This window comes from Mesoplodon mirus (assembly GCF_964341445.2).
Source record: "Mesoplodon mirus genome assembly, chromosome: 11".
NCBI classification, from domain to species: Eukaryota; Metazoa; Chordata; class Mammalia; order Artiodactyla; family Ziphiidae; genus Mesoplodon; species Mesoplodon mirus.
The window spans coordinates 60590606-60618361 of NC_138987.1; the positions used below are offsets into that span (position 1 = coordinate 60590606).

A 27756-nucleotide genomic window follows, 5' to 3' on the forward strand; every position below is an offset into this window, starting at 1 on the left:
GCTCACTGCCTTTCGGTTCCGGGACAAGAATCACGTACCAAAGCTCATGAGTCACCAACCGCCGCCGCGGGCCGGAAGTCACTTAGCCGGCGTTCGCCCTGCTCTGTAGGGCGGCGTTTCCCGTGAGCCCGCGGGCGCGCGAGGACTACGACTCCCGGCATGCTCAGAGGCCACGGGAATTAACCCTTCAGGGCCCGCGGCTGCCCTGCGCCCCGCCTCCGCCCCTTACCTGGACCCCGCAGGGTGAGTTTTGGGGCGCTGGGGAGGGACTCTTTCCTTTATTTAAGGCTTAAGGGTGTGTGTGTGTGTGTGTGTGTGTGATGTACTCCCGGCTGGAGGAATGATTCTTACTTTCCTAAAATGAGACATTTTTCAGTAATGACATTCAAATGCTTTATTTGCGAGTGGGAGACCCAGCATCAACTCTCTGAATCCCAGGGCCTAAGAGGAATCACTACTATCTTCCTCAGAATGCTATCTAAATCGTCTCCTTCTTTACCCCCAGAACAAAAGTAACCAGCCACCCATCCCCTCTTCCATACTCCCCGCATCGACTTCCACCCTTCCCCAGAGCCCCCAGCAAGGTTTGTAACCTGGCTACCGAGTCAGGGTTTTATTATCCCTCCGGTTGGGTGTGAGTACTCAAGGAGCCCAGAGGACCTCTCGCATCTTTTTGGATTAGAGATTTTAGAAATTAGGCCCTTTGCCTCTCAGAGCCTGCCCTTCCCCCCAGGTGCCACCACGGAGTCCCTGCAGGTTCAGCAGGCACCCTACCTTTGTCTGACTTGAATGACCATAGGCTTGTGGACAAGGGTTCCTTCCTTGATCCTTGCCTCCATCCCCACCTCTAAAACAACACTGGGCACAAGGGACAATGGTGGGGGGGCGGTCACACTCTTCTGTTGCTATTCTTTCTCTATATTGTGCACAGTTCCAGTTCTGGGCTGGGAGGGAGGGAGTTAGGGACTTGAGGTATTGAGGATTATTAGGCTGGGGGGTCAACTACCCTGCTCCTCATCCATGGTAAGAGGGAAATGGAAGGGCTGCTTGTTTTCTTCTCCTTTCACTACTCCCAGACTCCACTTGAACAATCCCAGTTCACAAGGCCCCCATCCCTGCCTCAGCCTTCAAGAGTCTAAAGCTGCTAGGAAAAAGGGCCATTCTGAGTCAGGCGGTTGGGGGCCTGAAATGCCTGGATGCCCTTCTTTGCCTTACCCCTATTTCAGTGTTTGTCACTGGCAAGCATCCTATCCTCACCCTGGAGGTTAACTCCCCCATTCTGGGCAGTCTCTGGCCTCCTCCCCCTCCCCCTCCCCCCAAAGTGGCCATTGTTCTGGTCAGCATTTGGGGCGGGGTGGACAGAAGGGAGAAGACCTTGGGGCAGGAGTCCTGAACCGTAGGAGGCCAGGGGAGTGAGGGCAGGCCGTCATATCTCTCCTCTATCTCACCCTCCCCACAGCCAACTGGCTCCCTGCCCCTGCCCCCGCCCCTTGACATCCCAGACTCCCTGGCTATTTAAACAGAGATGGGTGCCCCCATCAGCACACTGTCCTTTGGCCACCGGACATCATGCCTCCCAAGAAGGATGTTCCCGTGAAGAAACCTGCAGGACCCTCTATCCCCAAGCCTGCTGCCAAGCCAGCAGCAGGGGCCCCTCCAGCCAAGACCAAGGCTGAGCCAGTGCCAGCACCAGTGCCAGCTGTCCTTCCAACCCCTGAGAAAACCCGGGAGCCCCCCATCGATCTCTCCAAAGTGGTGGTGAGTCCCTGGAAAATGAGAAAAGAGTTTGGAGGGGGTGGTACAAGGGTGGGATACAGCCTAGGGGACTAGGGGTATCTAGAAGGTACGGAATCGGTAAGCACTGGATAACAGTGGCGCTTCCTCTTAGTACCCCATTTGGAAGCATCCAGGCTTATGACTGCTGTTGTCTTTGTTGTCACGTGTGTGTATGTACACACCCACACACCCCCACCTTCTTACCGACCCTCCTGCTGGAGGCAGGGCCTGTAAGATGGGGAACATCTGGGTTCTGAGGACAGTTTCAAGGTGAAGGGAGGGAGCTGCTGCCTGTGCCTGGCTGACTATTCAACACTAAAGGCCACAGCTCTGAACCCCAGGAGGGAAGGCTGAAGAGGACAGACTTGTTAGACAATCACAGCTGGGGGCCAGGGGTAAATTTAGCTTTTGTTCAGCCCCCAGTTATGTGAGGGATGCAGGGCTTAGGGCAGTAGAGGGAGGGGAACAGGTGGCATGGGATTAACCCCGTTCCCTGGAAACCCTCCCCCCAATAATTCCTCCTCTTGGGATTCTCCCAAGGTCTGGAGCTGGGAATGGGACTGAGGTGGCTGGGCTCCCAGCCTGGTCCCTTTGGGCCCCTCCCCAGAACTGGCTGCCAGTTGGTCGGGAGGAGTGTTGGAGAGGGATTCAATGAGCCCTGTCATCTCTCCTCACCTGCTCTTTTCTTCCACAGATCGAGTTTAACAAGGACCAGCTGGAGGGTGAGGCGAAGCCCCTGAGCCCACTGTCCATCCCAAGTCCCTCTTCAGATCCTCCTTCTAGTCCCCTAACTCCATTCCCGACCTTGAAAACTCCCCCACTAGTACTCTTTGTGTTCCCTGTTCTGCTCAGCTCAAGCACATAGTTTCTGAATCTCCTTTCTCCTGGTGGTGATGGGACCCCTTGTCAACACTGACCCCTCCTTATACTTCAGAGTTCAAGGAGGCCTTCGAGCTGTTTGACCGAGTAGGGGATGGCAAGATCCAGTACAGCCAGTGTGGGGACGTGATGAGGGCCCTGGGCCAGAACCCCACCAACGCCGAGGTGCTCAGGGTCCTGGGGAACCCCAAGAGTGATGGTGAGGGGACCTCTGGGACAATGCGGGTTTTCAGTTTGGTGGTGGAACAGAGGAATGTTGGTAAGGTGACAAAAAATGCTGAGGTGGGTCCCAGGACTTTAGAAACTGTCAAACGCAGGGGCAGAAAAGCATCGTGAATGTTGAAGGGATAAAACCCTTCATGGTGGGTATGGGAGCTGGGTCCTGGGTGACACTACAGTGACCTCTCCTTCACTTCTCTGATCTCCAGAGCTGAAGTCCCGGCGTGTGGACTTTGAGACTTTCCTGCCCATGCTCCAGGCAGTGGCCAAGAACCGGGGCCAAGGCACATACCAGGACTACCTGGAGGGGCTTCGGGTGTTTGACAAAGAGGCGAATGGCAAAGTCATGGGAGCGGAGCTCAGACATGTCCTCACCACCCTGGGTGAGGCAGGGACCAGAACTCCTGTGGGGTTGAGAGGAGGGGCTGAACTAAGAAGAAGGTTGGCTAAGTAGGCAGAGCCAGGGAGGGATTACTTTCCTGTAGGCCATGGGCAGGAGACTGAGAAGGTCAGAGCCTTGGGGACAATCTGAAGGTGTTACTCCTGCGGAGGCTAAAGTGTGTGGGCTGCAGATGCCTCCCAAAGGGCAGAGGAAAGGGGATGAGGTGGGAGATTTGAGTTTCGGTTTTGGAAGAGATGGTCGTACTCTATGATATGGTATGTCTCTTAATCCTCTGGAATTCAGTTTCCTTATCTGTCAAAGCTTTCACCGGGTGTAACTGAGGTGAAACGGAAAGCAAGATTCAGGGACACATTCAAGGCATGCTCATTACAGGGAGAGGATTCTCTTGGGGGACTGTTGCTGTGGGCAAGTCTCCAGGGTGGAAGAAGAGGAGGTCCCACTCAGAAGAATGAGGCCTAGGTTGATGAGGGAGGGAAAGCAGGGGCTAAAACGCTGTGTCTGGGGCTCAGGAGAGCGGATGACTGAAGAGGAGGTGGAGGCAGTTCTGGCAGGACATGAGGACAGCAACGGCTGCATCAACTATGAAGGTGAGGGGCCAGAGGAGCAGAAAGGACAGGGGAAGGGGGGAGGCAGGAAGTTCGAGGTATGTGGGTGAGGCACCCTGGGACCCATATTATCTAAAGTCGGGTGGATCATCATCAGGCCAGCTTCTGCAGCCCCTCTTGCCTCCTCTCTCTGCAGCCTTCCTGAAGCACATCCTAAGCGTCTGAGCTCCACAGGTAGGGCCCTCCCACTCCGCCTTGAGAGGCAAGCCTCCTTCCCTTCCCTCAGCCAGGGTGGAAAAGCAGGGAAGTACGTCTGCATGTCCTGCTGCGCGAGAGCGCCAGGATTTGGCAACGTTCATGTTTTTCCACAGGTGCAGTGGGGTCGGACACTGCCCCCCCCTCGCCTCCCGCAGGCGAAAGCAAGTTCCTGCCACTAGGAGGCTACTGTTTCAAAATAAAGAGACAGTTCCTCCCTTGGTCTCCGACTCTTGCTTTCTTTATAGGTGGGGGAGGGAAGGAAGGAAAGGGAGGGCTCTCTTCTCCCCCCACCCCTCCGCAAGCCGACATGCTCTGACTTTCTTGCTTCTCGGAGGAGCAGGTTCCTGGCGCTCCACTCCACCCTCTTCTGCAGTTTCTGTGCCCCAGATAGGGCTGCTCAGGAGAAATGAACAGCAGTGGGCCCCGTCCACCTCATTACTAATATAGCAGCGTCATCTGCATAAACCCGGGCCAGGATTCCTATTGGCTGGGTCGGCTGGGGGTGACGTCATTGGGACGTACTAAGACTAGGGTTGGGCCCGGAACCGGAGCCATTATTGCAGGAAAAGGTCCCGCAGAGCTGAGCAGTCAAGATGGTGGGGCCCAGCGCTGGGAGGATGAGCGGGATTTGGGGCGAGAGGCGGGAAGCCGGGGATAGGGGGCGGGGAGAAGGCAAAAGGTAGGGGGTAAAGGAACCTGAGGGCCTTAAAGGTTGGAGGTGGGGTTGGAGTGTCGGGGTTCCTGTCCTGCTGGGAAGCGGGTCCCCAGCATGGAACGGGAGTTTGTGGTTCAGAGTTCTTGGGACTGGGATAGAAGCTTGGGGGATTGGAGTTAAGATGCTGACCGCTCCCCTCTTCTCTGAGCAGTGTGACTTCACCGAGGACCAGACCGCAGGTAGGTAATCTGACCCCTATTGAGGTCATGCTTAGGGAGAGGGACACTCCCTCTAGCACCCTCCAGCCACCTGTCTTCTCTTCAGCACCCCCAGGGAGTACTTCGTGGATTCCCTTCTCCCTCCTTCTGGATCTTCCATTTTATTTCTCACTCTTTCTTCCTCCCTTCCCTTGTACTCTAGATCTGAGCCCCAAGCACTGGGTGAGTTTTAGGTGGTGTGGGCATGTGAAACAACTTGGTCACTAATGCCTGTTGTGTGTGGGGCTTGGGGACTGTGTATTAAGCTGCCTGTGCTCCCCTGTTCCTTAGTCAGCTACTTCTGCCTCTTTTCTCCTCCTGTGATAACTTTCCCCCTCCCCCAGCTTGGAATTGTGAAGGCTGTAGACAGCAGTGACCTGTTACTTTGTGAAAATGGAACGGGAGTTTGCTGAGGATACTTCTTTGTAGCTGTACTCTCTGAAAGGTCTCTGTACTGGAGGGGTGGGAAGTGGCAGGCTGGGATGACCCCAGTCCCAGGCTGCTGCTTCCACTTCCTTATAAGGACAGGGCCCAGACAGGGCGGTGGCAAATCCCTGCCCTGAGTAGTGAGGTGAGGAGGCTGGGCAGGCTGCTGCAGGCAGAGGGTATGTAAATTCCTCTGCCAAGGGGAGGAAGGCCGGGTCTTTATGCGGGACACCTGAGTCGGAGGAAGGGACACTGGATCCCTCTTAGAGGGTTTGGCTGCACAGCGGTATAAATATCTGGTTTCCTCAGCATGATCAAAGTGGAATGGGCCGCAGGGGCTGTAAGGGAGGGTTTGGGTCAACCCCCACGTGCCCAGTGCTTATGTTTATCTGAATCCTCAGAGTTCAAGGAGGCCTTCCAGCTGTTTGACCGAACAGGGGATGGCAAGATCCTGTACAGCCAGTGTGGGGACGTGATGAGGGCCCTGGGCCAGAACCCCACCAACGCCGAGGTGCTCAAGGTCCTGGGGAACCCCAAGAGTGATGGTGAGGGTCCTTAAGAATAACTCTGCAGTGTGGTAGTGGGTCTGCAGTCTAGCTAATAGCTTCGCTTTAGCTAAAGCAAACTCAAGCAGCTCTTCTCTAGCAAATCCCAGATAGATTTCTCCTGCCTTGAGTGGGAACCACATAATCCCCAGTCCTGAGAATGCATGTGACCTTGCTTCCACCTCCTTTATGGCAGAGATGAACGTGAAGGTGCTGGACTTTGAGCACTTCCTGCCCATGCTTCAGACTGTGGCCAAGAACAAGGACCAGGGCACCTATGAGGACTACGTTGAAGGCCTTCGGGTGTTTGACAAGGAAGGGAACGGCACCGTCATGGGTGCTGAGATCCGGCATGTTCTCGTCACACTGGGTAAGGCTCTGCCCTTCCTTCTTGAGCTGAGGTGCCACCTGATAGACCTCATGTGTCACCCAATTCCAGAACGCTCACTCTTTCTTCCCGTCTGCAGGTGAGAAGATGACAGAGGAAGAAGTAGAGATGCTGGTGGCAGGGCATGAGGACAGCAATGGTTGTATCAACTATGAAGGTGAGGGACTAACTGGGGTCTCACGGAGGAAGCAGCCATACAGGGCAGGTCAAGCGCAGTATTTGGGGCTTTCCCTGTCCCTGGATTCAGGTTCCAAAAAGTGCCAACAGGCAAGGGGCAGGGCCTGGCCCAGCCCAGGAGTGGGAGGCCAGGGGGGTATGACAGGAAAGGAAGGGCTTATGTGGCATGAAGGGTGGGAAAGGGATGGGAAGTAAAATAAATGGATGTCTAATCCCACGCCGCCTGACCCCTTCACCCCATGTCTGTGTCTTGTCTTCACCATTAATGTCTCTTCCTTCCTGCAGCGTTTGTGAGGCATATCCTGTCGGGGTGACGGGCCCATGGGGCGGGTACGGCTCCTCCCAGCCCCCCTTCTCTAGTTGACCTCCCCAGTGTTTTTCTTCCCAGCCTTTGCTCTCTAGCCCCTGCCCTTCCCCTACTACCATCTGACTTCCTCCTGGCATGTCTCTGCATGGAGCTGACTGGGGAGGGGAGGGGTTCCTCAAAGAGGAAGACAGCCTGGGGGTGTGGTACCTCCTTCTCTCCTAGAATGGGCTCTGAGGTTTTGCTTCTTAGGGCGCTGGTGTCTGGGAACTCACACCAGCCTATCCCAGTCTTGCTTCATGGTCATCCTTTAGCCCGGGAGCACGGGCAGCTGGCAGAGCGGGGTGGGTTGCCTGTCCCACTGTGCTACTGTAGCTGAAGTCTCTTTCCCATCCTTCTGCTGGGCAGCTCGGAGGTACCCTAACCCAAAACTCTGTCTTCTCCTCCCGCCAATGGCTGACAGTAGCTGTAGGTGTAGTTGAAAACTCTTCTGCCTCTGCTGTGTTCTTGCTGCTCAGGGTGGGGTGGGGAAATAACAGCTGGTGGGAGGGGAACTGGGGGCTGAGAGGACTGGTCAGACTCAAGGTGGCCCCTCTGCAAACTGACCCCAAGGTTGGTTGCTGCGGGCACATTCCTTCTTAGGCTACCTTTGTGGTCTTGTGGTCTCCTGGCCCCTGGTGGACCCCTCCCCTTGGCCCTGCTCCCTGGATCACCCCCTCTCCTTTCCACAGAGCTCGTCCGCATGGTGCTGAATGGCTGAGGACATTCCCAGTGTGCACGGAAACCACACCTTCCCTGTGGGAGACTGTGTATGTAGCCCCAGAGGCCTCCTAGGTGCTCTTGTCACAGTACTTTTCCCAGATTGTCACTCTTGGATGATGTTTGCCATCAGCATTCACCAAATAAACTTGCTCTCTGCCCTACATGCGGTTCTGCTTTCCTTCTTGAGCAGGGTGAAGGGGAGGACAGTCTGGGGTCAGTGGACCAGAGGCTGGGGAAAGCCGGCCGGCAAAGGGCCTCTAGGAACCATCTTTGCCTGATTTAAGAAATGCTGGCCTTAGTTATTGATGCTACAAAGCCTACCCCTTGGGGATTAGGAAAGCCATAAATCCCTGTAGCACCAAGGCTGGCCACCCTTGTGCCATGCCATGTGGCGCTGAGTCCTCTCCTAGCCCTCCCCAGAACTGAAGGCCTTTTGTCGGGGAGCCCAGAGAGTGTTTATTGGCGCAAAAGCCAGGCCATATTAGCACTGCCTGAGCCTGTCTGTCACTTCAGCAAGGCTAGGGGCCAACAGTAACAAGTAGCTGAGATGCCTGCCTTCTCCCCGCCTAATAAGGGAAGATATGAAGCCACCACTTCTGAAAGGATAAATAGACAAAATCTCTGGGATGTGAGGATGTCCTTCCAAGTCTTAAATGGCTATTTTGAGGGTAGGTGAGAGAGAGCCTCTGCCCAGTCCCTGCACCAGTTGTACAGTCTGGACAGCTGTGCCGCCCTTGGCCTGTTTGGGAGAGAGGCCCAGTGCCTCTGCAGCCCCGCCGAGCGCCACTGGGAAAGACTCCAGGAGTGCTGCCCCCAGCCCGATCCCCCCCCGCCTAACAGCCACAGGTAAGAGAACACAGAAGGCATCCACAGATGGAACTGAAAGCAAATTAATTTATAAAAAAAAAAAAAAAGAAAAAAGAAAAAAAGAAAAAGAAGAAGAAAGAAAAAAGAGAAAATTTACAGAAAACTTTTGAACAGAAGAAAGGTGCCAAGACGCAGAGGAAGAGAAATATGGGGACACGAGGAACACAAGGCCTGGTGGGAGGGACCAGGAAGAACTGGTGGAGAGCCTGGAGTCACTTTTGCCTTCACACCAAGGACGAAGAGCGGGGAGCTGGTACCGGGGGCACTGGGATCCGGGGAGCAGAACCGAGCCGTGAGCTGCAAGCAGGGGGTCGGCACTACCCTAGGTCGGCACCCCCTGCCCGGCTGCTGCCCCAAATCCCAGGGAATCCCTAGCTACTGCCAGCCACGGTTCTGATGGTCTTGGTGGGAGAGGGAAGAGGTGAGCGGGGTGACCCACCAAGCCCTAAGAAGGAGGTGCTTAAGTGCTTTTGACAATTTCACGTTTTTAGGACTTCCCGTCCTCTTAGAGCCCCTCTCCACGTCTTCTGGGAGCCCGCTCGCTGACAGAGCCCAGGCAGGAGGCAGCATAGCCCCGAGCGCCCTTTCTTCCTCTACTACCTGCCACAGGAACCCCCAAAATGTGTCCCCACCGAATACACATACGCTGACATCAACTACGCAGGAGACTTTAAAACAAAGCTGACATTCAGAGGGAAAGGGGCCATTGGCTGAACTGGGGTGGCCTTAAACAGCAACACCAAGGAAGCAGCAGGAGAGATTAGTGGGAATAAACTGGGGGTGGGGTGGCCAAGGGTGTTCGGGAGCTGCCTCAGTCACTAACGAGGGGCCGGAGAAGACAGGTTTCTGCACCCTGTTCTATCCCCAGAGCTCTCCCCAGAACCTAAATGCCCCTTTCCTAAAACTCACCTCCCTCCTCAAAATATGTAAAAGTTGGATTTTTTCCACTGGGTGGAGGGAGCTCCAATGTGGCTTTTTTAAAATCTCTACTTCCTTTTAAAGAGCTTCACTTTTTTTCAATCCATAAAAAATGCAATAGTTTTGAGGGGATGTACCCTTAGAAGTGGTTAATTAGAACCTTGTATAAACACTTCCCCCAGCCCGTCCTTTGAGGGCAGCATCCCCATCCTATCTTCTCTCCCAGACATTAGAAACATCTTTTCCACAGAAGTCCTTGAATAATCCAATATAAAAGTGCACGCCCCTGACAGGCATGGCGGGGGCTTTGGAGGGGCAGGAGGAGCTTTCCTTACGTAGTGACGAACTCTCCAGGCTGGGGGAGGGTCCCAGTGGTGGGGAGAGGGCTGTTCCTGGAACCTTGATATCCATGGGGGGTGAGGGAGAGAGATGTCTGGCTGGCTCCTCACTGTGTGGGCGGCACAGGGGTGACTGTGCCTGGGCTCGGGGCTGTGGGGTCTGGAGGCAGGGGGGTGCCTGGGTCTGTGGAGAGAAGGGAGCTGCATCAGCTGGGGTGAGCAGGAGAGAGGGCTCCAGACCCAGGCCACCAGACAAACAACCGGGCATGGCATGCAATGGACAGGAGATGAAAGAGTACCCACGGTGTACAACTTCCTTTCCCCGACACCCTCTCCCACCATACGCTGGGAAAACTGGGATACCCCAAATCATCATCCTGCCCCCAAAGGAACTCTCTACATGGGGCACTTGAACGTGATGGGAACAAGCAAAGGGAACGCCAATCATCATGCAGACAAGTAGCCGTTTTTCCAGTTTACAACGGAGATGCTCTGTGCCACAGGACTCCTCCATGACCCACCAGTGAAAGGCCCCAGCGTCATCCCAGGGGTGGCAGCTGCCAGGCTGGGGAATGGTGGAGGACAGCCAGAGAGGCCCTTCCCTCCTGTGTTCTAATTTTACCAGAGCGTTCAAAAAGGGATCGTGGAAGCTCTAGTACCTGAGCCCCTCCCCACCTGCCCTCCAGCCCTCCACGTGGACCCCTCTCCCTCACCCTTCTCCCCTCCAGGACCCTTCTCACCTGGCAGTGGGCTGGCACTGGGCAGGAGGTTGCCCTGAACAGCTGCCACAATGGCAGGGCTCTGGGCTGCGGCGGATCCGAGCCCCGGCCCAAGAGGCAAAGAAGATGGCATGGTGGTGGTCGCCGGCAGGTTAGGATGTAGAGGGTTCGCCATGGACACAGGCAGGTTAGGGGGGGGGAGAGTGGCCGGGGCGAACGGGAGATGGTGGTGATGCCCATGCAGGTTAGGAGGAGGGGGGAGGTTAATACTGATGGAGTCGGCTAGGCTACCAAATGGGATGATGGATGGAGCAGGGGGGGGAGGCGGCATGCCAAAAGGCAAACCCAAAGGAGCATTACCCGCCACGCCTGGGTGCCCGCTGCCTGGCACTGCCCCTGGCATCATTGAGGGAGGAGTTTGTTGGTTGGGGAACGGTGAGGGGCCTGGGAATGAAAAGGAGAGATTGAGAAGATTAGAAGCATACAATCTCACTTGCCAACTCGCTTTCACAGCGAGGATAACCTCGTCACTCCTAGGTGCCACCTTCCTTTTTCCTGACACTAGAATAAGTGGTGAATCCTTGGAACAAAATTCCCAAAGCCTGGGATTGGGGAGGGATCCCTGCTGGCTTAGGGATCGAACCAAGGTCAGTCTACAGAAATCGAGGCTGAGCCTTATCTCCAGTGAGGGGAACTGGAACGTTCACCCGGATCCCTCCAGTCAGCGAGAGTTCCAGAACCCATCACTCACCGTGGGGTCCAGGGGGGGGTACCCCTGGTGGGACTGCCCCAGGCTGGGGGGCTCCAGCTGCTTGTTGCTGCTGTGGCACTGCAGTGGACCCTGCCTGCCCCATCTGCTCGGAGGGGCCCAAGCTTCCAGGAGGGGCCCCAGTGCCCGCAGAGGCAGGGGCCATGGAGGCTGGAGCCAGAGCCAAGCCGTGGACAGCGGGTGGCCCAGCAGCGCCCGCAGGTGGGACAGGCTGGGAGCCCGGGGGCGGGGCTTGCGGGGGCGGCTGCGGCTGTTGGTGCACGTGCTGGAAGTGCTGCTGCCGGGCCCTCATCTCCGCGTACTTCAGCTGCTCCATGTGGAAGGCTTGTCTGTCGGCCAGGAGCTGCTGCCTCTGGTACTCCAGCTGCCAGGACCAATGAGGACGGTTACTCGGGTTCAGGAGACCCCGAGGCGAACGCCTTGTCCCCTGCGTTGTCTTCTGACAAACCCAGACTCTCGTTCTGGCAGCTCCCCGCGCCAAATCTCACCCTTGGGCTTGGCGTCCTCCGTGCCCCCCGCCCTCCCCTCTCCAATTCCCCCCACCAGGTCTCCTGGCTGCCCGCTGGCTTCTCACTGCAGTGGACTTAATCTGGTGGCAGCCCTTGCTCATTTCAGCTCCAAAGCTTTGGATATGTCATTACTTTAATCTGGAAAACGCCTCCAGTTCCTCTTGTCAAATCATGTTCTTTTCTTCCTTCAAAACTGGAGAAAAACTCACCATTCTTAGGAAGCCATCCCAGATCAACTCCCTAGCCTCTGAGTTTTAGCCTTTATTCCGTTCTCTCTCAGGACTTTTATACTTAATTGGAAACCTCTTAATTTGCATTTGTCATATACCTGAAGCATTAACTGGTTTTGATGTCTCCTTATTGTATGTTTGATATCTTCAATTGGGGAGATCAGGGTCAGAGTCCCTGTCTTCTATTTCTTTTATATCTTCTCAAAATCAAAATGATTCAACACCTTATCCGTCCCATTCCCTTTCCAAGTGCACCTCCTGGATCTGAAGCCCTTACCCTCTCATCATGCCTTAAACCTGTTCAATCACTGAACAAATCTCTATTGAGAGTCTACTATGGGCCAAGCACCCTTCAAGGACCTGGAGATGCAGCAATCAAAGAACCGAATAGAACGTGACCCTGGAGCAGACATTCTGTGGGACCTCGGTCTCCAGGCCACACCTGTGGATTGCTTATCCCCAGCTGCCTGGGCGGACTCCGGCCCTGGCCTGGGCTAGCCCGCTCTGCTGTGTTGCCCCGTTGGCCTCAGGCTCTCTGCACTGCTGCTCCCTCCATCCTAAACTGGGGCCCAGCCCAGTGTCCAGGTGGGACCCCACCAACACCCAGGGGACACAACTCACTGCTTCTCGCTCCCGGTCCATGATCGTCTCTAGCTCCTCAAAGTGCCGGAGTTTGATTTCCAACTTTTTCATCTGGGTCTCCACCAGCAGGGCCACCAGAGACTTGATCTTCCTCTCTTCAACGGCAGCCAAGTGCTAAGGAAGGAGGGGTGGGGCGGCCCGTCAGTGGGAGGACCCAGCTGAAGACGTTCCGGGACCGAGAAGGGTAGCGTGGAGGCTGCCAGGTTTCAAGAAAGAACTTGCTGTGGTCACAACCCAGAAAGTAGCACAGGCTTGACCGATGTTTTTAAAAGAACATGAAGAGACAGAGAGAGAGTGGCAAAGGATAAGACAAGGTCAAATAATTAGAGGGTGAAAACAGGCCCAATGGTAAAGGCTTAAAAAAGCTTAGAGAAGAGATGACCGAGTCTCCCTCTCACGATCAAAAGGGAAAGGAAACAGGCCAGCGTTGTTTAAGGATGACAGGAAAGGATTTCTTCCAGGTGACGTGAGATGAGGGAAGGGGCACCGCCTCCCGGGGTCTCTGGTCCTCACCTTGGCCTTCACGGCAGCGGCAGCCAGGGCAGCGGCCGCAGCGGTGGAGAGGTTGCCCTCGCCGATGTCACGCTCCACCTTCGTCTTCCTTTCCCCCTCCGACTCCACCGCTTCCTTCAGCACTTCCTCCTGCCCTTCCTTGGGCTCCTTCTCCTTCTCAGGATCAACTGGGCCAGGAAAAGGGTCTTGAGCCCTACAGCCTCGCTTCCTTCCTGGACCCCAACCACCCCATGCTCGAGGCTCACCTATCGGGTCCCCGTCACTCTTCTCTGACTCCTTCTCGCTGTCGCCGTCTTTCCCTTTCTCGTCATCCTTCTTGGGCGCCTCGCTGGTCTTCTCCTTTGCTTCTTCCTCTATAGCCCCAACTCCTTCTCGTGGTTCCTGGAGTCCCAGGAAAGGAGGGAGCATCAGGGCGCTGGTTCACACACAGAGGCCCCAGACCAGGAACTGAGTTTACACCTCTTACTTGGGAGGTCCAGCCCAGCCTGCCTGAGGTGAACGGAGCCGGCTCCCCCCACCGCGGTCCACGCCTGTCCCCTCTGCCCTCCCAGCCTGTGTGGGTCCCGCTATACCTTGGGCTCCTTCTTCTCCTCTGTGGCCTGGCCCTCCGCCCGCGCCTCGTCAGTCCCGCTCTCCTCTGGGCCCGGGGGAGAGGAAACGGGAAATGTCTGACACAGTCTGTCTACAATGCTCTTCCAACAGCCCCTTCTCCTAGCCAAGATCTTACTGGGAGGACCAGTGGGGAGCCACGGTACCTAAGGTAAAGCCCTGGGAAAAACAAAAGCCCCACCAATTCTCCCTATTCGTCTTGTGCTCTGAGGCCAACTGGATGCAGGGATGGTATGCGGAGGCCAGGTGGCTCAGGCTCTTGGTAAAAAGGGAGGAGTCCGGGAACATGCCAGGTCTTACCAATCCGCTCAGGCTCATCAGAGGTGGTTCCTGCAATGCCACTGCTTTCCAGACCAAAGGCTGGGTCTGCTTTGCCTGTCACTTTGGCTGCTTCTTCCACTTTCCGAACGTGGGCCTCCACCAAGGCTGTGGGTACCTCTTCCTTCATTTTGGAGAACTCTTCTGTAAGACCCAGAGAGGGTGAGGCTGGGAGCGGGCGGTAGGCAGTCTGGCTCTCCCTGTGAGAGCTTCCTCACAAGCCCGGCTCTTCATCTACACCGTCATGGAGCTGGACAGGTGCCTGGGCTGATGCCGGCAGCAGACAAGGCCAGGAGGGCAGCCAAACTTGAGGGGGTTTCACGGCCTGAGTACCCAGCCCTTCAAACGCAAACCAAGAGGGCCAGGACCCCTCCGCATTACCTAGGGCTGACTTCGCAGCAGCAGAGGCCACTCGAGGGTCGACGACAGAGGCCAGGAAGGCAACGGTGCTCATCACAGGGTTGCCTGACTGGCTGAAGGGGATGGGCTGGTAGGCCAGGGGGCCCAGGGAGGCCTCTGAGTCCTCCAGGTACGGGTCTTCAATGGGAAGCCGAAGAAAATGCAAGATGCATTCGTCCTGTGTGCGGCTTCCCACGTGCTCTGATACTTTGTTCCAGTCATCTTTGTACATTTCCAGTGCCTGGTGGTGGTGGAGACACAACCTCACTTAACCACTTTCCTTGAAGGTCAACACCCCCATCCCACTAAACGGAGCTGCTTCAAAGCTCTCTGGGTTGTGGTATTTGCGTACTCCGCTGGGTCCAAGGGGGATCTGCAAGTAGCACTAAGAAAGGACAAGGGGTTAACGAAATGGTCCCAGTCCCTGGCCTGGAGCTGGTCCTTGGGGCAGATGCAATGGGCGCCAGGAAGGAGAGAGACTGGGGCAAGATCATGCTCTCCCCACTCACGAGTGCAGCCGGCCCCCTGGCCACTTCCGTTTTCATAGGGCTCCCCTTCCCTTGCCCTACTTACCTCCAGGAGTAGCAGGGTCTCCTGTTCTGTCCACTCTCGAGTGGCACTGGCCGCAGCTTTGCTCTGCAGGGGAAACACAGGTGGGTCAGAGGGAGGAGCCCGCAGCCTCAAGGAGAGAAGGTGCACCGCCCCCAGGCAGCCCGCACCTCCGTACCTTGGAGGGGACGTTCTTCTTTGTGTACATGTCCGTGCGCAGCCCAAAGTTCTGCATGTCTGTTGGTTTCTCCTTGCCTTTATCAGGGAAGTTGAGCATTTGCTGGGAAGCAGAGGTCTGCTATTTGTGGAGGGGAAAGAAAGAGGTGAGTCCGAGTGACCGCCAGGAGCCAGGGGCAGACAGAGAGAGAGGACAGACAGAAGGAGCTTCCTTCCCACAGCCAGGGACATCCCTGGGCGGGACTTCCTCCCTCACTGCTGTAGCGCCTCTGCTCTCATGGCTCTTCTTCCCGGGCAGGGGCCCCCCAATAAAGGGGCAAATAAGAAGCCCAGCGGGGTCTACACCCCACCTACCAGCTCTGGCTTGCCCTTAGCCGTCTCTGGCACCAAGTCATCCAGCTCTTTGCCCTTTCGCCCAGCCTTGGTATCAGCATCAACCTGGCGGCCCTGGGGGACAGAGCTTGGCGTCATGGAGGCTGGGCAGGAAAAGACCAGGCCGAGGCCCTGGAGGCCTCAAGAGCAAATGCCGGGCAGCTTGCAAGCTTGGGGGGCACTCATGCCACTGTTCCGTATTCCCTTAATGATTATTTAGACCTGTAGTTGGCATGATATCCATTTGTATTCACATGGATCTTTACAGGTTCTCTTAGGATTTAGGAGCTGAACAAGTAGGTTCTAACCCTACATGTGTGGCCTTGGGCAAGCCACGTAACTTTTCTCTTCTTAGTTTTTGTGATGTGTGAAATGGAAGTGGAAAAAAATGGAAGTGATAAAAATTATGAAGCAAAAATGAAAAAATGTTGGAAACGTAACAAAGTTAAAAATTTTCATGCAACTTAATTTTAAGCCATTTTTCTCTATCTGCTCCATCCCCTAATTAGCCTATCTGCTCCCCGAGGACAAGAAGCATCTCTTCTGCCTCAGTGAGTCCTCACAGTCTTGGGCACAAAGGCTGAGAGAGGGTGCTAAATACATGGGGCTGATTCCTGTGGCCCTTTGCATCCCCTGGGAAAGGAAGAAGCCTCAAAACACTCCTGAACCATTACCCTAAAAAACCAGAAAAAGAAAAGTACGAAGAAGCCCCATTTTGCCCAGTCCCACCCTGTCCCCACAGCCCCTCGCCCTACCTGCGGGGTCTTGGGCTGCAGAGGCACCAGCCCAGATGGTGTGTCCGCCAAGACGTGGAAGTGCGAGGTGGGCGGAGGCCCCATTGGTGTTGGTCGACTCTCAGCATCCACCTGGTAGTTAATAAGACCCCACTGTTCTAGGAAGGCATGGACTCTGTGAGGAGAGAGGCAGAGACAGGGTCACACACGAGGAGAAGGGCTGGGGTGGAGCTGGGGCACCCTCTTCTCCACTCCTCCCACTCCCTGGGAAATACCGTCTCCTCCCAGCACCTATATGCCAGTGACACCCACGTCCACATCCACAGCGGGGGCCTCTCTCCATACCCACTCAGCTACTAAACATCTCCTCTTGCATATCTCGCTGGGTAGGCTCCTTCACTACAGACGCGCCCCCTCCTCCATTCCTCCACACTTCCGAGAGCGCCCCTGCCATTCCCTAAGTCACCCGTACCCGAACCTGAACTTCGCCTTTCTCTAGAGATGTTCTTTCCTGCTCGTCCCCTATGCTCCTTGCCGGCCTCTCTACATCAGCCAAGAGACATCTGTGTGCATTCATCCTTAGGTACCTGCTGCCCCTCAGCTGCAGACCCACCTCATGATGGCACAGACGTCACCCGCCAGGTTCCTGCGGCAGGCAGTGGACGTGAGATACTCTTGGGGGTTCAGTCGGTAAGTGTCGATCATGAAGTTTCGATAGGCCAGGTAGCTTAGAAGAGAGAGAGATGAACGATGAGAGGGCTGACGGGTAGGAAAAATGATAAGAGAGCTAAGGACTTCTCCTGTGTGACAGAGAGAGAGAAGAACACCGCAGCTGACTCAATACACACTGCAGGGCACTGTGTGCTAGACACGAGGGGTTCAAATCTTTGATGGGGTTTTTAGTTAAATGAGTTATCTCCTTAGCTGTACTTGGGGATGTTTCATCCAACTTTTTTTTGGCTGTGCCACTCAGCTTGCAGGATCTCAGTTCTCTGACCAGGGATTGAACCCAGGCCACCGCAGTGAAAAGCCTGGAATCCTAACCACTAGGCCACCAGGGAACTCCCTCAATCCAACTTTTGAAAAGGAATCAAAAGGTAAGAGAAAGTGCCCTTAATTCCAAAGACAGATGTTAAAGGGAAGTCCTGATCGGTGCCTCCACCTACTCAGCATGGCATGGTATTGAGAAAACGTGTTTCAAAGGTGGAAAGGTCTCAGTTCAAATCCTAGTTCTATTGTGATGGCCTTAAATTTTTTGAACCTCAGTTTCCTCATCTGTAAAATGAAGTGTCTATTGAGAATTAGAAAGGTCTGTAGAGGTTTAGAACAGTGCTGGGCACACCGTACGAGCCCCCATAATGGTAGCTATTGTGTGGTATAGTGTAAAATTTGAGAACATGAGCCAGACTAAAGGACTCAGATCCCAGCTTTACTACTCACGAGCTGTGTGACCTTAAGCAAGTGACTTAACACCTCTACACCTGTTTCCTTATCACTAAACTGAAGATAACAGGACCTACCTCTAAGGCTGATGTGAATATTAAATTAGTCAAGGTATGTAGGACACTTAGGATAATGCCTGGGAGATAGTTAGCTCTCAATACATGTAGGCAATTATCATGTACTATTTTACACCAAGAGTGCGAAATGTAGAAGAGCTCTAGGTCCAACTCTGCCTGCAGATCAAGTTGCACTCCTGTCATCTGTCACTACTTCCTCTGGAGAGAGTAAGGCTTTTTCACACACTGGTTTCCCCAGGAAGAGGAGGAGGAGAGAACCATACCAGGCTTCAGGGAAAGAAACATGGTGGAAGGGAAGGTGGCCCCGGAGCAGGGAGTGGGGAAGCTAAGGAGCAGCTGGGAAGCCAGCTGGTTCAGTCCTCAGGGGGCCTGGGCTCAGCACTAAGTCTCATCTGCCTCACCATATATATCATGGAGCATCCCTAACCATGGAAAACACCAAACTGAAGCCAGGCAGATTTGCCCCGAGGAGGAGCCTTGAAGGAGATGAAGACTTCTGGGCCCCAAGCCCGTACTTTACAAAACACATCTCTCCATCCCTCAATTCACAGACTTGGGTCTTAATAGTTCCTCCTCCCATTTTTTCCTATCAAAACCTACTCTAGGGCTTCCCTGGTGGCGCAGTGGTTGACAGTCTGCCTGCTGATGCAGGGGACATGGGTTTGTGCCCCGGCCCGGGAAGATCCCACATGCCGCGGAGCGGCTGGGCCCGTGAGCCATGGCCGCTGAGCCTGCACGTCCGGAGCCTGTGCTCCACAACGGGAGAGGCCACAACAGTGAGAGGCCCGCGTACCGCAAAAACAAAACAAAACAAAAAACCTACTCTAAGGGACCAATAGTAGTCAGTTATATTTTAGTCAAAGCTACTACTTATGCTAGAGATATTTGCATTTTAGACAGCATGAGTAATTATGGAGGGAAAGGCTCTGTAGGCAGCGGAGCAGATACTTGTTTTGAGCAGAAGGGGCATATGCTTAATATGGCCCCCAGGCAAATCCTAGAGAGCAGTGGTCGCAGTGCTGGGCTGAGGCTGCCTGTGGGCAGAGACCATGTCTCTGTAAGCCCAGCACAGTGCCTGGCTCACGGAAGGAGCTCAAGAAATGTTTGCCACACTGGATCGGGAGGAACAAATGGGGACAGGAGGGAGAGGATCCTGAGCTGAGATTTCCTTACATTTCTGGAGTCTTGGACTTGTTCTTGCCGTTGAAGAACTCAGGGAGAGCCCTCCGCTCTATGGCATGAACACTGCAAGACAAGAGAGGGTGCATTCAGAGGCTCTAGAGGAGAGATGAGACCCCAAAGGGAGGAAAAGCCTGGAAGATGGGGCAGCAGGAAGGAATGAGACGCGTGGGGAGAACGCTCCGCCGGGGCTGGAAGACTCAGAGACCAGGAGCTTCCCTAAAACTGAACTGTACCCCGGTTTACCTGGCTGAGGAAGAGGTAACTTATTTGGAGGCAGGAGGAGGAACAACATGTTGATCTGTGGAGCAGGAAAATGAGGATTTAGTGAGAAGGTGGAGCACCGATACCTATTGTAGTCAAACCAGGCAGCATAGCTTGGGATGATGATGTGATGGGTCTGTTCGGTCACGTTGTCCTCGTGCAGGTCCGGATTCTTGGTCTGCTCCCCCTTGTTCCCCGTGCTGTTCTCATCCTCATCCTGTGAGTATGGAGGCTGCTGGACTCTCAGCATTCCCATCTTGCCCCTAGCAACCCCCTGCTTCTCCTACACCCCAGGAATGTGGGCACTAAAGATGGGATGGGAATGGACAGTTCTGGGCCCCGGGACTCAAAGCGTCAGAGTTTTGAGCAACAGCTAGAATTACGGTGGGAGAAGTCTGGGCAGTGGACAGTTCTGGGTAGAAGAAACTTTATAATAACAAGTCAGAATCACATAGAGAGGTAGGGCCTCTCTAAACTGGCTCCACCTTGCCCGTGGTCTCCATGCTTTCATCCTCTTGTTCATCTGAAAGAGAGGGACAGCAAGATAGAAGGCTGGAGCCTCCTCAGGGGCCGCAGAACTAGTGTGCTTTCGGAAAGGCCCCGGCAGGCTAGGGGCAGGTGGCGGCCTCCCCTCCCCTCCTTTGGGCATTGACCACCCTGCCCCAAGCTGCCCATCTTACCCAGGTCAGTCATGGTGCCTCCTTTGACTGGGGCTGACTCCGAGTCCTTCTTAGTATTGACTGCCAAGGGAGAGAGTCATTTTCACAGACAGGTTCTGCCTAAATCAAGCCCTCGCCTCTCCACTGCTAACAGTTCCAGAGAGCTCACTTTCTCCAAAAGCTTGCCCCATCTGATCACAAAACATAGTAACTTCCTCCAATCACAATCATTCTGCGGCTTGAAACTTTCTCCCCTTCCTGCCACTTTCTCCCCTTCCCCAACCAAAAATGCATTTAACTCAACTTTATAAAGAAGCATCTTCTACTCTACGAACACTCATCAACCATTCTGGTCTTTGATTGGCCCTTATCTCCATTCACGTGTCTGTAAGTTCTTCATGGACTGAGACAGAGTCTGACCAAATCACTCTGTAGAGGAGTAGGTGGATCGTAAACATTTTTGAAAGCAGAGGACATTTTCCTCCACTGAATTCATACACAGCAGCTCAGGAGAAAACACAAATAGAGAGGAGAGCTGCTCTGATTGATGAGGGGGCGGAAGCCGGAACTCCTCTCTCTCAGTGGCCTCCCCTATCCTACTCCTGAAACCCACTCCTGGATGTCTGTGGAATACAGACTGTAAACCAGTACTGCAGAGCAATGGTCTCCAAAATGGGGACGCAAAAGAGGGTCCACTGAAATATAGGCAAAGAATATCAGAACCTCTCTTTATATTTTTTAATCTTATCCTCTACATTTGCCCATTTTTAGACAATTATGTGTTTTATAATGTTCCTAAAGTCGTGGTAAACAGTACACGTGTATAATTTGTGCTCAGATATATTTTACTGACGGCGTGTAATAAAAAAGAGTTTGGAGACACAGCACAGTCCACAGCTCAGATACGGATATGAAGTTCAAGGCTTGTCTGGGGTGATGAAAATGGTTTCAATAACCAGCTAAGCTGAAGGGAAAGATCCTCTAGACCCGGAGCTGGGCCTGGGAAGTCAGCCCACCCAGGGGGTTTGACACAGGAAGAGCAGGACAGGGCGCGGGGGCCCAGGAGTTTGGTCTGACCCATACCTGTCTTGGGCAACGTCACCTCTTCCACATTGGGGACCGGTGAGGGCTCGTCCATGTCCTTTGTCAGGTCTTCTTGCTCCTCTTCTCTGTGGCCACGCTTTGACTTGGTGTAAGGTGTTGAGGGACTGGGAAGGAAAGAGAGTGAAAGAGAATCTAGTCACCCCTGGACAAGGAATCCCTGGAAGGTGAGGTCCAACGGAAGGGAAGCAAGAAAGACTCCCAAAGGGACTGTGAGGTACAACATGATAAATATAATTAACACTGCCGTATGGTACACATGAAAGTTGTTAAGACAGGAAATCCGGAGAGTTCTCAGCACAAGAAAAGAAAATGTTTTTACTTATTTATTTTTCTATTTCTTTAATTTATTATCTACATGAGACGATAGATGTTCACCAAATGTATTATGATAATCACTTCATGACGTATGTAAACCAAATCATGATACTGTATTCCTTAAACTTATACAGGGCTGTATGTCAACTACACCTCAATAAAACTGGAAGGAAATAAAAAAGGGAGAGAGAATCCTGAGGGCAGAGCTGAGCAAAGAGAAACCAATCACTATAGAGTAATGGGAAAAGGCAAAGGCCTTTCATTTGGAGATTAAGCTCTCTGTGAGTTTACTAGTGGCCAGGATCAGAAGTGTTCACTGGACAGCTAAAGAAGACCTCCTCATCCTCCCTCTCAGGCTCACCCAGGTCAGGGCCCAGTGGTTACGGGAGGGGATTTGTCCTTCCTTCCTTCACCATGGTGAGGACAGGGCAGTAAAGGCGGGGGCGGGTTAGGGGCTGGCCTACCCTTTCTTAGCATTCTTCTTCTTAGCTTCTGGGGTCGGTGAAGGGGATGGGGAGCGCTTCCTCTTCTTATAGTTCCCCCCCTTCTTGTCCCGTCGATCCGAATCTGGGCTGTTCACCTGCAGGTTGGAGAATTGGGACAAATGTCAGCCAACAATCTCCAGCAAAGACCTGTTCTGAGACTTGTGCTAAGGGCTCAAGGAGAAAAGAAGAAGAGCTTTCACCTCATCCGTCAGTGTCTTGGCTGAAATCTTCTTTCGGCGGGAGACAGGGTTTTTGTCATCATTTACTTCATAGTCTTCCTCATTCATCCATTCATTGAAGGTGTCTGTGTCCAGGATCCACTTTGCATGAACCTGAAGTACAAAGGGAGACTGTCCTGGAGAGAGGCCTGGAAGCCCCAGTTCTGTCTGGGGATCCTTAACAGAGGAGCCCAAGGGCACAGGAGCCTCTGCTTCACCTCCAAAGAGTGGTCTGGCCCTGGCATTCTTCTTGGGGGAGGGGGGACGGACAAGAAAAGCTCACCTTCCTAGGTTTCTCAGGAGTCGGAGCATCTTCCACAGATGCTTCAATTTCACTGGCTGGGATCCACGTGTCATAACTGCCACGGGAAATGGAGCGTAAAGCACAATCAGTGGGATAGAGTTGTGGAAAAATAAAGTGCAAACCTTTACCTTTCCCATTTACAAAAAGTATGGGTTGTTGGGTTATTTTTTGGTATGATTATTTTTCCAATTAATATTGGGATTCTTTTCACTATAAAGTCATAAAAATGATTATAAAATGTTTCAAAAATAGAAAAGAATCACTCTAACACAAGTTCTATCAATTGCATTGATACTAGATGTTATTTTACGTCCTACTTTTTGCAATATTTATCTACAAATCACGTGTTATCTCTATCAGTTTAAAGATTGCAAAATAGCCCACTGACTAGATATATAAATTTGCTGAAACATTTTCCCACTGTTAGACTTTGAGATTATTTCTAATGTTTACTTACCAAAAATTATACTACGCTAACCATTTCACACAGAAAGCCCCAATCCTTTCAGACTAAGCCTTGTCCAATAAGTCCAAACGTCCCCCAAGACAGAGGATTCGCGTAATAGGTGGGAGGAGAACAAATTAACGTTAGACCTAAAAATAACCCTCGAAGAGTGCCTTCTTGCTTTACTAGATGTTCTAGGGCTTCTCAGTCTGGCTCTTGTACTTAAACCTGCCCCAGGAGCCCATCCTCACCTGTCAGGATAGTAGCCCCAGTGCAGAAGAACCTGCTTATCCCTCTTCATGACTGGCCGTACCCATTCCTCTGGGGATAGAGAGAGAGCAGAGAGAAACATAAGCTAAAGGGAGATACACACAAAATAAATCTGTACACAACTCCTGTTGCAGCAGGGGATCTGGAAGTAGGAACAAAGGTGGTAAGAGGATTCAGGGCTGAAAGGAGAGAGGAGCCCAGGCACTGCATAGCTGCTGAGCAGTCCTCCACCTCCCAGTCCAAGCTGTCCACTGCAGTGACCAAGAAAACCCAGGTCTCACCTTCCTCCAGGTTCCCTGGGACAGGATACACAACATGGGAGGCATTGTTCTTATCCTCAGTGACCGTTCCCTGGATGGCACAAGGAGAAGCAGGTAAGTACGGTCCCTTCTGACTTACTCATGGATGTAAATAAACCAGAGTAAGGTTTAACCACAGATCTGCCTTCCTAATCATATTTTGCTCAGAATGGTATCAAAGTTGATTTGCATTCTCTAAGCACACATCAGCTAACTGGCAGACAGAAACAGCTGGGATTGTGCAAATAATGGAGACAAATCAAAGAATTTTAAATTGCAGATAATCCTCTGAGTAGATAATCTGTCACACATGGGAAATGTACAGTCGATTTTATGTCCCTGTATGTCCCAACAACATCTGCTTGTTATTATAGAGTTCCAAAGAGCAAAGATTTCATTGATCGGAAACCAGGCAATCTCTAGCTCAGTGGAAGTAGATGCTCTTCCCCCAGGCGCATGCAGTCTCTAGAAACAGTGATCCAAATCTGCCAAGACTGGGAAATGGGAGGAACAGAGAAAGAGAGGCTCAAGGCTTTAATTCTAATACTTTTCCAAGTAGGTAGGGCTACCTCAGGGCTGCTTCTTATATGGAAAACTTCAGAAAGAGAGTCATGGAGTTTCTAAAACCTCTCCTGACTCACCCACTCACCTGATGTCTCTTGATAATGTCTTTTAATTTCCCTAGCAGTTTGGGTTCAATTTCTGGGCACAGAAAAATGTTAGGTCGAGACAGGCAATTATTCTGTAGGGAGAAGAAATAAATGGGATGAGATTACAGGGAAGGGGTTTTGGATTCTCACCAAGAGAAGGGAGATGGATGGAGGAGGTTCCTATTACCTGCACCAAGGATTTCTCAATGGTCATGAACATTTCCACGTTGCGGTCCATGCGTGATGGATTCTGGAAATCGTAACGCCGCCTTGTAAAGAGGCAATAATCTAGTGAGTGGTAGAGCTCAAGTCTGGGGATGAGGTCAGAGTATGTGACTTTTTTAACATGGGAAATTAGGAGGCAACCGTGCCCTCAGCTTTGCCAAAATCACCTGGGATCTGGGGTTCACTGATCATAACTCCATGAATCACTTTGTACTTAGTGCAAAAGGACAAAGAAAAGCTTGAGATGCCAACCTAAGAATCCCTTTTCCTCTACAATACACACACTGATGCACATACACATACTCACTCATTCGTGGAGACTATTTTGGCTCTGACTCCCAGCCAACCTGGCAGGTCAGGCCTACTGACCTAGCAAAGTAAGAGGCTTGCAAGAATGTCTATGCGCTCCCACCCCACAAAGACCCCAGGGAATCATGAAGGGGGATTCCCTCTAAACTAAATGTAAGACGCACAGAGAGAAGAGAAGGCATCTCACCATCCCTGGTCACTCTTGAATTTGTAGGCAGCTGCAAGTATCTGGCACAGGGAACCTCCTGCTTTGAAATCTAGGAAACATTTGATCTACAAAATTGAGAAGGAAGAAGTATGTGAGAGTTACATCCGAAATTCTCTTATGACTTCACAATCCTTTCACAAAATCCTATGCTGAATTGATCTCCCTCTTGAAGCTGGAATTCTTTAACCCCTGTGCCATTCTATCATGAGGCCTGGAAGAGAGGAGAGAAAGAAACCAATATACACAAAGCCCCGCCATGTGCTTTACTGGGTTACCTCGTTAACCATTACAGAAACCCTACAAGGTAGGTGTATTAACCCCATGGAGAGATGAAGGAACCAAGACTCAAAAGGTATAAATGGCTTGTCCAAGATCACAGAGACACCAAGTGGCAGAGCCAGGATTTGAACACAAGCTCGTGCAAATCCAAATCTCATATGTTTTAACCATGCCATGAGTTTCATGACTGAGCTTAAACACTGTGAGATAACCTGTTGCACAGAATATTCCCAGGACAAAGGGCATGGTAAACTGGGGACTCTGCTAAGCCAGTAACACCCCAACCAGGGAAAGGGATGGTAGGAAATCACCCAAATCTCAAAAATTATGAAATTTACAAAAACACAAAAAAACAACTCCCTCTCGGGTTTGGAGGCTCTGCCCCCGTGCTTTTTGCACTCACCGGCAGTTTAGTGAGCGGTGCATTGCTGACATGTTTGCCAAAAACTTCTTCCTGAAATTGTAGCAACTGTACAACCAGGCTAGACAGGGACTTGTTGGTAGGTGGTTCAGCTTGTATATACTGGGGAAACAGGGAAAAGGAAAGAAAAATAGATCCCAGATCAATTATCCACCATCTCCCTTATTTCTTCCCCAGGAGCTCTGGAAGCATCTGGGGCAGAAAGAAATAGTGTCTTCTTCCCCCATGTGTCTTAGTCTCTAAAAAGAAAATGGCAGAAGGAAGGCCCTAGATGCCCCTCACCAAGAAGTTGAAATTCTGCTGCCTCCAGCCTAGGTTACCAGTCTTTGGTGTTGGAGGTAAAGGCAGTCTCCTACTCTCCCTAAGCAACACCCTGAAAATGGAGTTGCAGGACCCTGATCTCTAGCCAACAGCACTGAGAGTTGTAAAATTCTGAAGATTCACGGAGTTCAGGCCACAGAAGCAACATCTTCAAGGCTCTAAGCGAGACAAGAGTCTACTTCTTGGGGTAACTTTGTGGAAGGTCAAGATTCCCCCTATAATACAGCCTAATAAAAAAGATGCAAGGAAGTAAGGTAGGGCAAACGGACGGAGAGAATAGTTTGTACATTCTGCTTCTGCTAGGACTGGGCACAAATGTCTTCAGAGGCCTTGCTAGATGGAAAAAAAAAAGACCAGCTACTACCCAGCCTGGTGGGAAATAGCAAGACAACATCTGTCCTTTCTGAGGAAACTGTATTGGAGACAAGCAACCCTGGGCCTTCTTAAATATTTCCATATTATGCTACCTAGCATCCTAGCCTTCTGTTCTCATTTAAAAACTGTGCCAAGAGGCTAACTTTCTCTTTACCTTTTGACCCCTTTTTCCTCAACCCTGATCACAGAGAAAAGTGCACCTTTCAGTGGGAGGTGTAAAGAGATCCCTGAAAGAAAAGGCAAATGACAGAGAGCTAAGAGCTTGAAAGCTGAACCAGGTCACAGGCTGTCAATCCCCCCAGGGCCAGAGACTAAGCCCCTAGACTGATCTCCCTTCCAAAAGGTCAAAGGTAGATGCCTGGGAACCAGAGCCTCACGCTGGGGTACAGACAAGCCACAGACTCAGCAGCTGTTTGTCAAGATCCTGACACCCAGAGAGACCTCCCAGGCTCATGACCAGGATCGGGGGGCGTCCTGCTAAACCACCCATCACACTTCTGACAGGCTGCAAAGCTAGGCAGGAAGAACTGGGGAGCTGAAGAACTGAAGGAAAGTCAGAAAGAGAACCCCTAACTGGGGGTAGTGAGAAGGAAGAAAGGCAGACCATCTCCAGAGAAAAGCCCTACGTAGAGATGTTCCTTTCAACCAGGCCTATAAACAAAGACACCACCAGGAAGAGGTCTGGTAGAAAAGACAGATAAGGCTTGAACCCTTTGTTCACTACCTTATATCTCCTGTTATGGGATGGGGGACTACGGACATAAAGTGTGTCCTAGACTCTGAACCCCAAACCCAAGGCAATGCAAGGCCAGGTGGTGGGGTGACTTCAATGTGAAGCTGAGGAATGGTTTTAGAAGGGGTAGCTGCCCAGGAACGCCTATACCCTGACTCCCAGAGAGGTTCTGTTGCCCCTTGTACGGAGATGGGGGACGAGCGATAGACAGGTGATCCCGGGGTGGGGGCCTTTTTCAGGCTGATGAGCAGTCGAGGGCCTGCTCTATATCTGTTTACCCTCCCGCTTTCATCATCTCTCTCTGAACACACACAAAGCACCGGGGAGGCCTCAGCCCTGCTGGTACCTGGCCCCGTGGGGAGCTCTGGCGGGCACCGTGCCGGGCACGCTGTGTGTGTGGGGGGGTGTGCATTCGGCACCCCGTCCACCCCCGGCCGTCTCTCCCGGAAAAGCCCGCAAAGCAATGGCTTATGGAGGGTGGGCAGCTGGCACCGAGACCCGCCGGGCCAGCGGAGAAAAACAAGGGGCAGAGGGCGCAGCAGTTGGGGCGGGGGCTGGAATCAGAGGTTGGGGGGGGCGGTAAAAGAGGCTGGAGGAGGGGCGCGGGGCGGCGGAGGCCGCGCTGGGGCCGCTCAGGACGCCGCGGGGGAGGGGCCGCGGGCCGCGGGCCGCGGGCCGCGGGAGGGTGGGCAGGATCCGGGGGGGGCCGCGGGGCCTCGGTCCCTTTGTCCCGCCCCCGGGCCCCGTTCGGCCCTGCCCGCGTACCTTCTTGTAGTTCTTGCCGAGCCAGAGCCGCACGTTGTCGAACTGGGTCACGGTGTCCGCGGCCTCGTAGTACTTCACGTTGGGGCCGCCGTCCTTCTTCCGCACCGCCATCTTCTCGGGCTCGGGCCCCGCCGCCGCCCGCCCCGCTCAG

General features: G+C 53.0%; 3 protein-coding genes across 15 annotated transcripts; 2 read left to right on the forward strand and 1 right to left on the reverse strand.

The window, feature by feature from the left end:
* Positions 1-157: 157 nt before the first annotated feature.
* MYL6B (myosin light chain 6B) lies at positions 158-4288 on the forward strand. 3 transcript variants are annotated; one of them, XM_082635067.1, is made up of 8 exons: positions 158-243; positions 1524-1758; positions 2471-2498; positions 2711-2854; positions 3084-3257; positions 3787-3864; positions 4019-4056; positions 4194-4288. In XM_082635067.1, exons 2-7 carry the CDS (start codon positions 1570-1572, stop codon positions 4045-4047), a joined length of 642 nt encoding a protein of 213 aa, XP_082491193.1. In that variant the 5' UTR covers positions 158-243; positions 1524-1569; the 3' UTR covers positions 4048-4056; positions 4194-4288. The 3 variants fall into 3 exon arrangements, with proteins under 3 accessions (XP_082491193.1, XP_082491192.1, XP_082491191.1); XM_082635066.1 differs by having other exon boundaries at positions 196-243; positions 1543-1758; XM_082635065.1 differs by lacking the exon at positions 158-243 and adding an exon at positions 507-584.
* A 295-nt stretch (positions 4289-4583) lies between these two features.
* Positions 4584-7755, forward strand: MYL6 (myosin light chain 6). 3 transcript variants are annotated; one of them, XM_082635070.1, is made up of 7 exons: positions 4584-4676; positions 4947-4974; positions 5820-5963; positions 6160-6333; positions 6431-6508; positions 6814-6858; positions 7564-7755. In XM_082635070.1, the coding sequence occupies exons 1-6, from the start codon at positions 4674-4676 to the stop codon at positions 6840-6842; spliced, it is 456 nt and encodes a 151-aa protein (XP_082491196.1). In that variant the 5' UTR covers positions 4584-4673; the 3' UTR covers positions 6843-6858; positions 7564-7755. The 3 variants fall into 3 exon arrangements, with proteins under 3 accessions (XP_082491196.1, XP_082491195.1, XP_082491194.1); XM_082635069.1 differs by lacking the exon at positions 6814-6858; XM_082635068.1 differs by lacking the exons at positions 4584-4676; positions 6814-6858 and having other exon boundaries at positions 4902-4974.
* Positions 7756-8468: 713 nt separating this feature from the next.
* SMARCC2 (SWI/SNF related BAF chromatin remodeling complex subunit C2) lies at positions 8469-27756 on the reverse strand. 9 transcript variants are annotated; one of them, XR_014295266.1, is made up of 30 exons: positions 27606-27756; positions 25394-25513; positions 24691-24776; positions 24157-24238; positions 23969-24061; positions 23302-23371; positions 23002-23071; positions 22285-22360; positions 21984-22115; positions 21763-21878; positions 20963-21087; positions 19901-19960; positions 19706-19743; positions 19307-19437; positions 18951-19022; positions 16871-16984; positions 16279-16432; positions 15506-15598; positions 15153-15272; positions 14999-15061; positions 14408-14666; positions 14009-14170; positions 13672-13736; positions 13345-13480; positions 13100-13266; positions 12566-12700; positions 11188-11569; positions 10458-10880; positions 9715-9901; positions 8469-8758 (listed from the first exon to the last, which is right to left on the reverse strand). XR_014295266.1 is itself a non-coding variant. In XM_082635061.1 (30 exons), the coding sequence occupies exons 1-30, from the start codon at positions 27714-27716 to the stop codon at positions 9825-9827; spliced, it is 3459 nt and encodes a 1152-aa protein (XP_082491187.1). In that variant the 5' UTR covers positions 27717-27756; the 3' UTR covers positions 8469-9824. The 9 variants fall into 9 exon arrangements, 8 of the variants coding, with proteins under 8 accessions (XP_082491187.1, XP_082491184.1, XP_082491188.1 ...); XM_082635061.1 differs by having other exon boundaries at positions 8469-9901; positions 10458-10523; positions 10797-10880; XM_082635058.1 differs by having other exon boundaries at positions 8469-9901; positions 15153-15269.

Bases quoted from the DNA above. Each gene is read 5' to 3' on its own strand.
- MYL6B (XM_082635067.1), top strand. From the start codon at position 1,570: ATGCCTCCCAAGAAGGATGTTCCCGTGAAGAAACCTGCAGGACCCTCT. The intron at 1,759-2,470 runs GTGAGTCCCTGG...TTTCTTCCACAG, and splicing joins TCGATCTCTCCAAAGTGGTG to ATCGAGTTTAACAAGGACCA. The intron at 2,855-3,083 runs GTGAGGGGACCT...TCTGATCTCCAG, and splicing joins GGGGAACCCCAAGAGTGATG to AGCTGAAGTCCCGGCGTGTG.
- MYL6 (XM_082635068.1), top strand. From the start codon at position 4,917: ATGCTGACCGCTCCCCTCTTCTCTGAGCAGTGTGACTTCACCGAGGAC. The intron at 4,975-5,819 runs GTAGGTAATCTG...CTGAATCCTCAG, and splicing joins CACCGAGGACCAGACCGCAG to AGTTCAAGGAGGCCTTCCAG. The intron at 5,964-6,159 runs GTGAGGGTCCTT...CCTTTATGGCAG, and splicing joins GGGGAACCCCAAGAGTGATG to AGATGAACGTGAAGGTGCTG.
- SMARCC2 (XM_082635057.1), bottom strand. From the start codon at position 27,716: ATGGCGGTGCGGAAGAAGGACGGCGGCCCCAACGTGAAGTACTACGAG. The intron at 19,023-19,306 runs GTATCGGTGCTC...CTTGTCTTGCAG, and splicing joins GCCTGGTTTGACTACAATAG to TGTTCATGCCATAGAGCGGA. The intron at 13,481-13,671 runs GTATAGCGGGAC...CTGGGACTCCAG, and splicing joins AGGAGAAGAAGGAGCCCAAG to GAACCACGAGAAGGAGTTGG.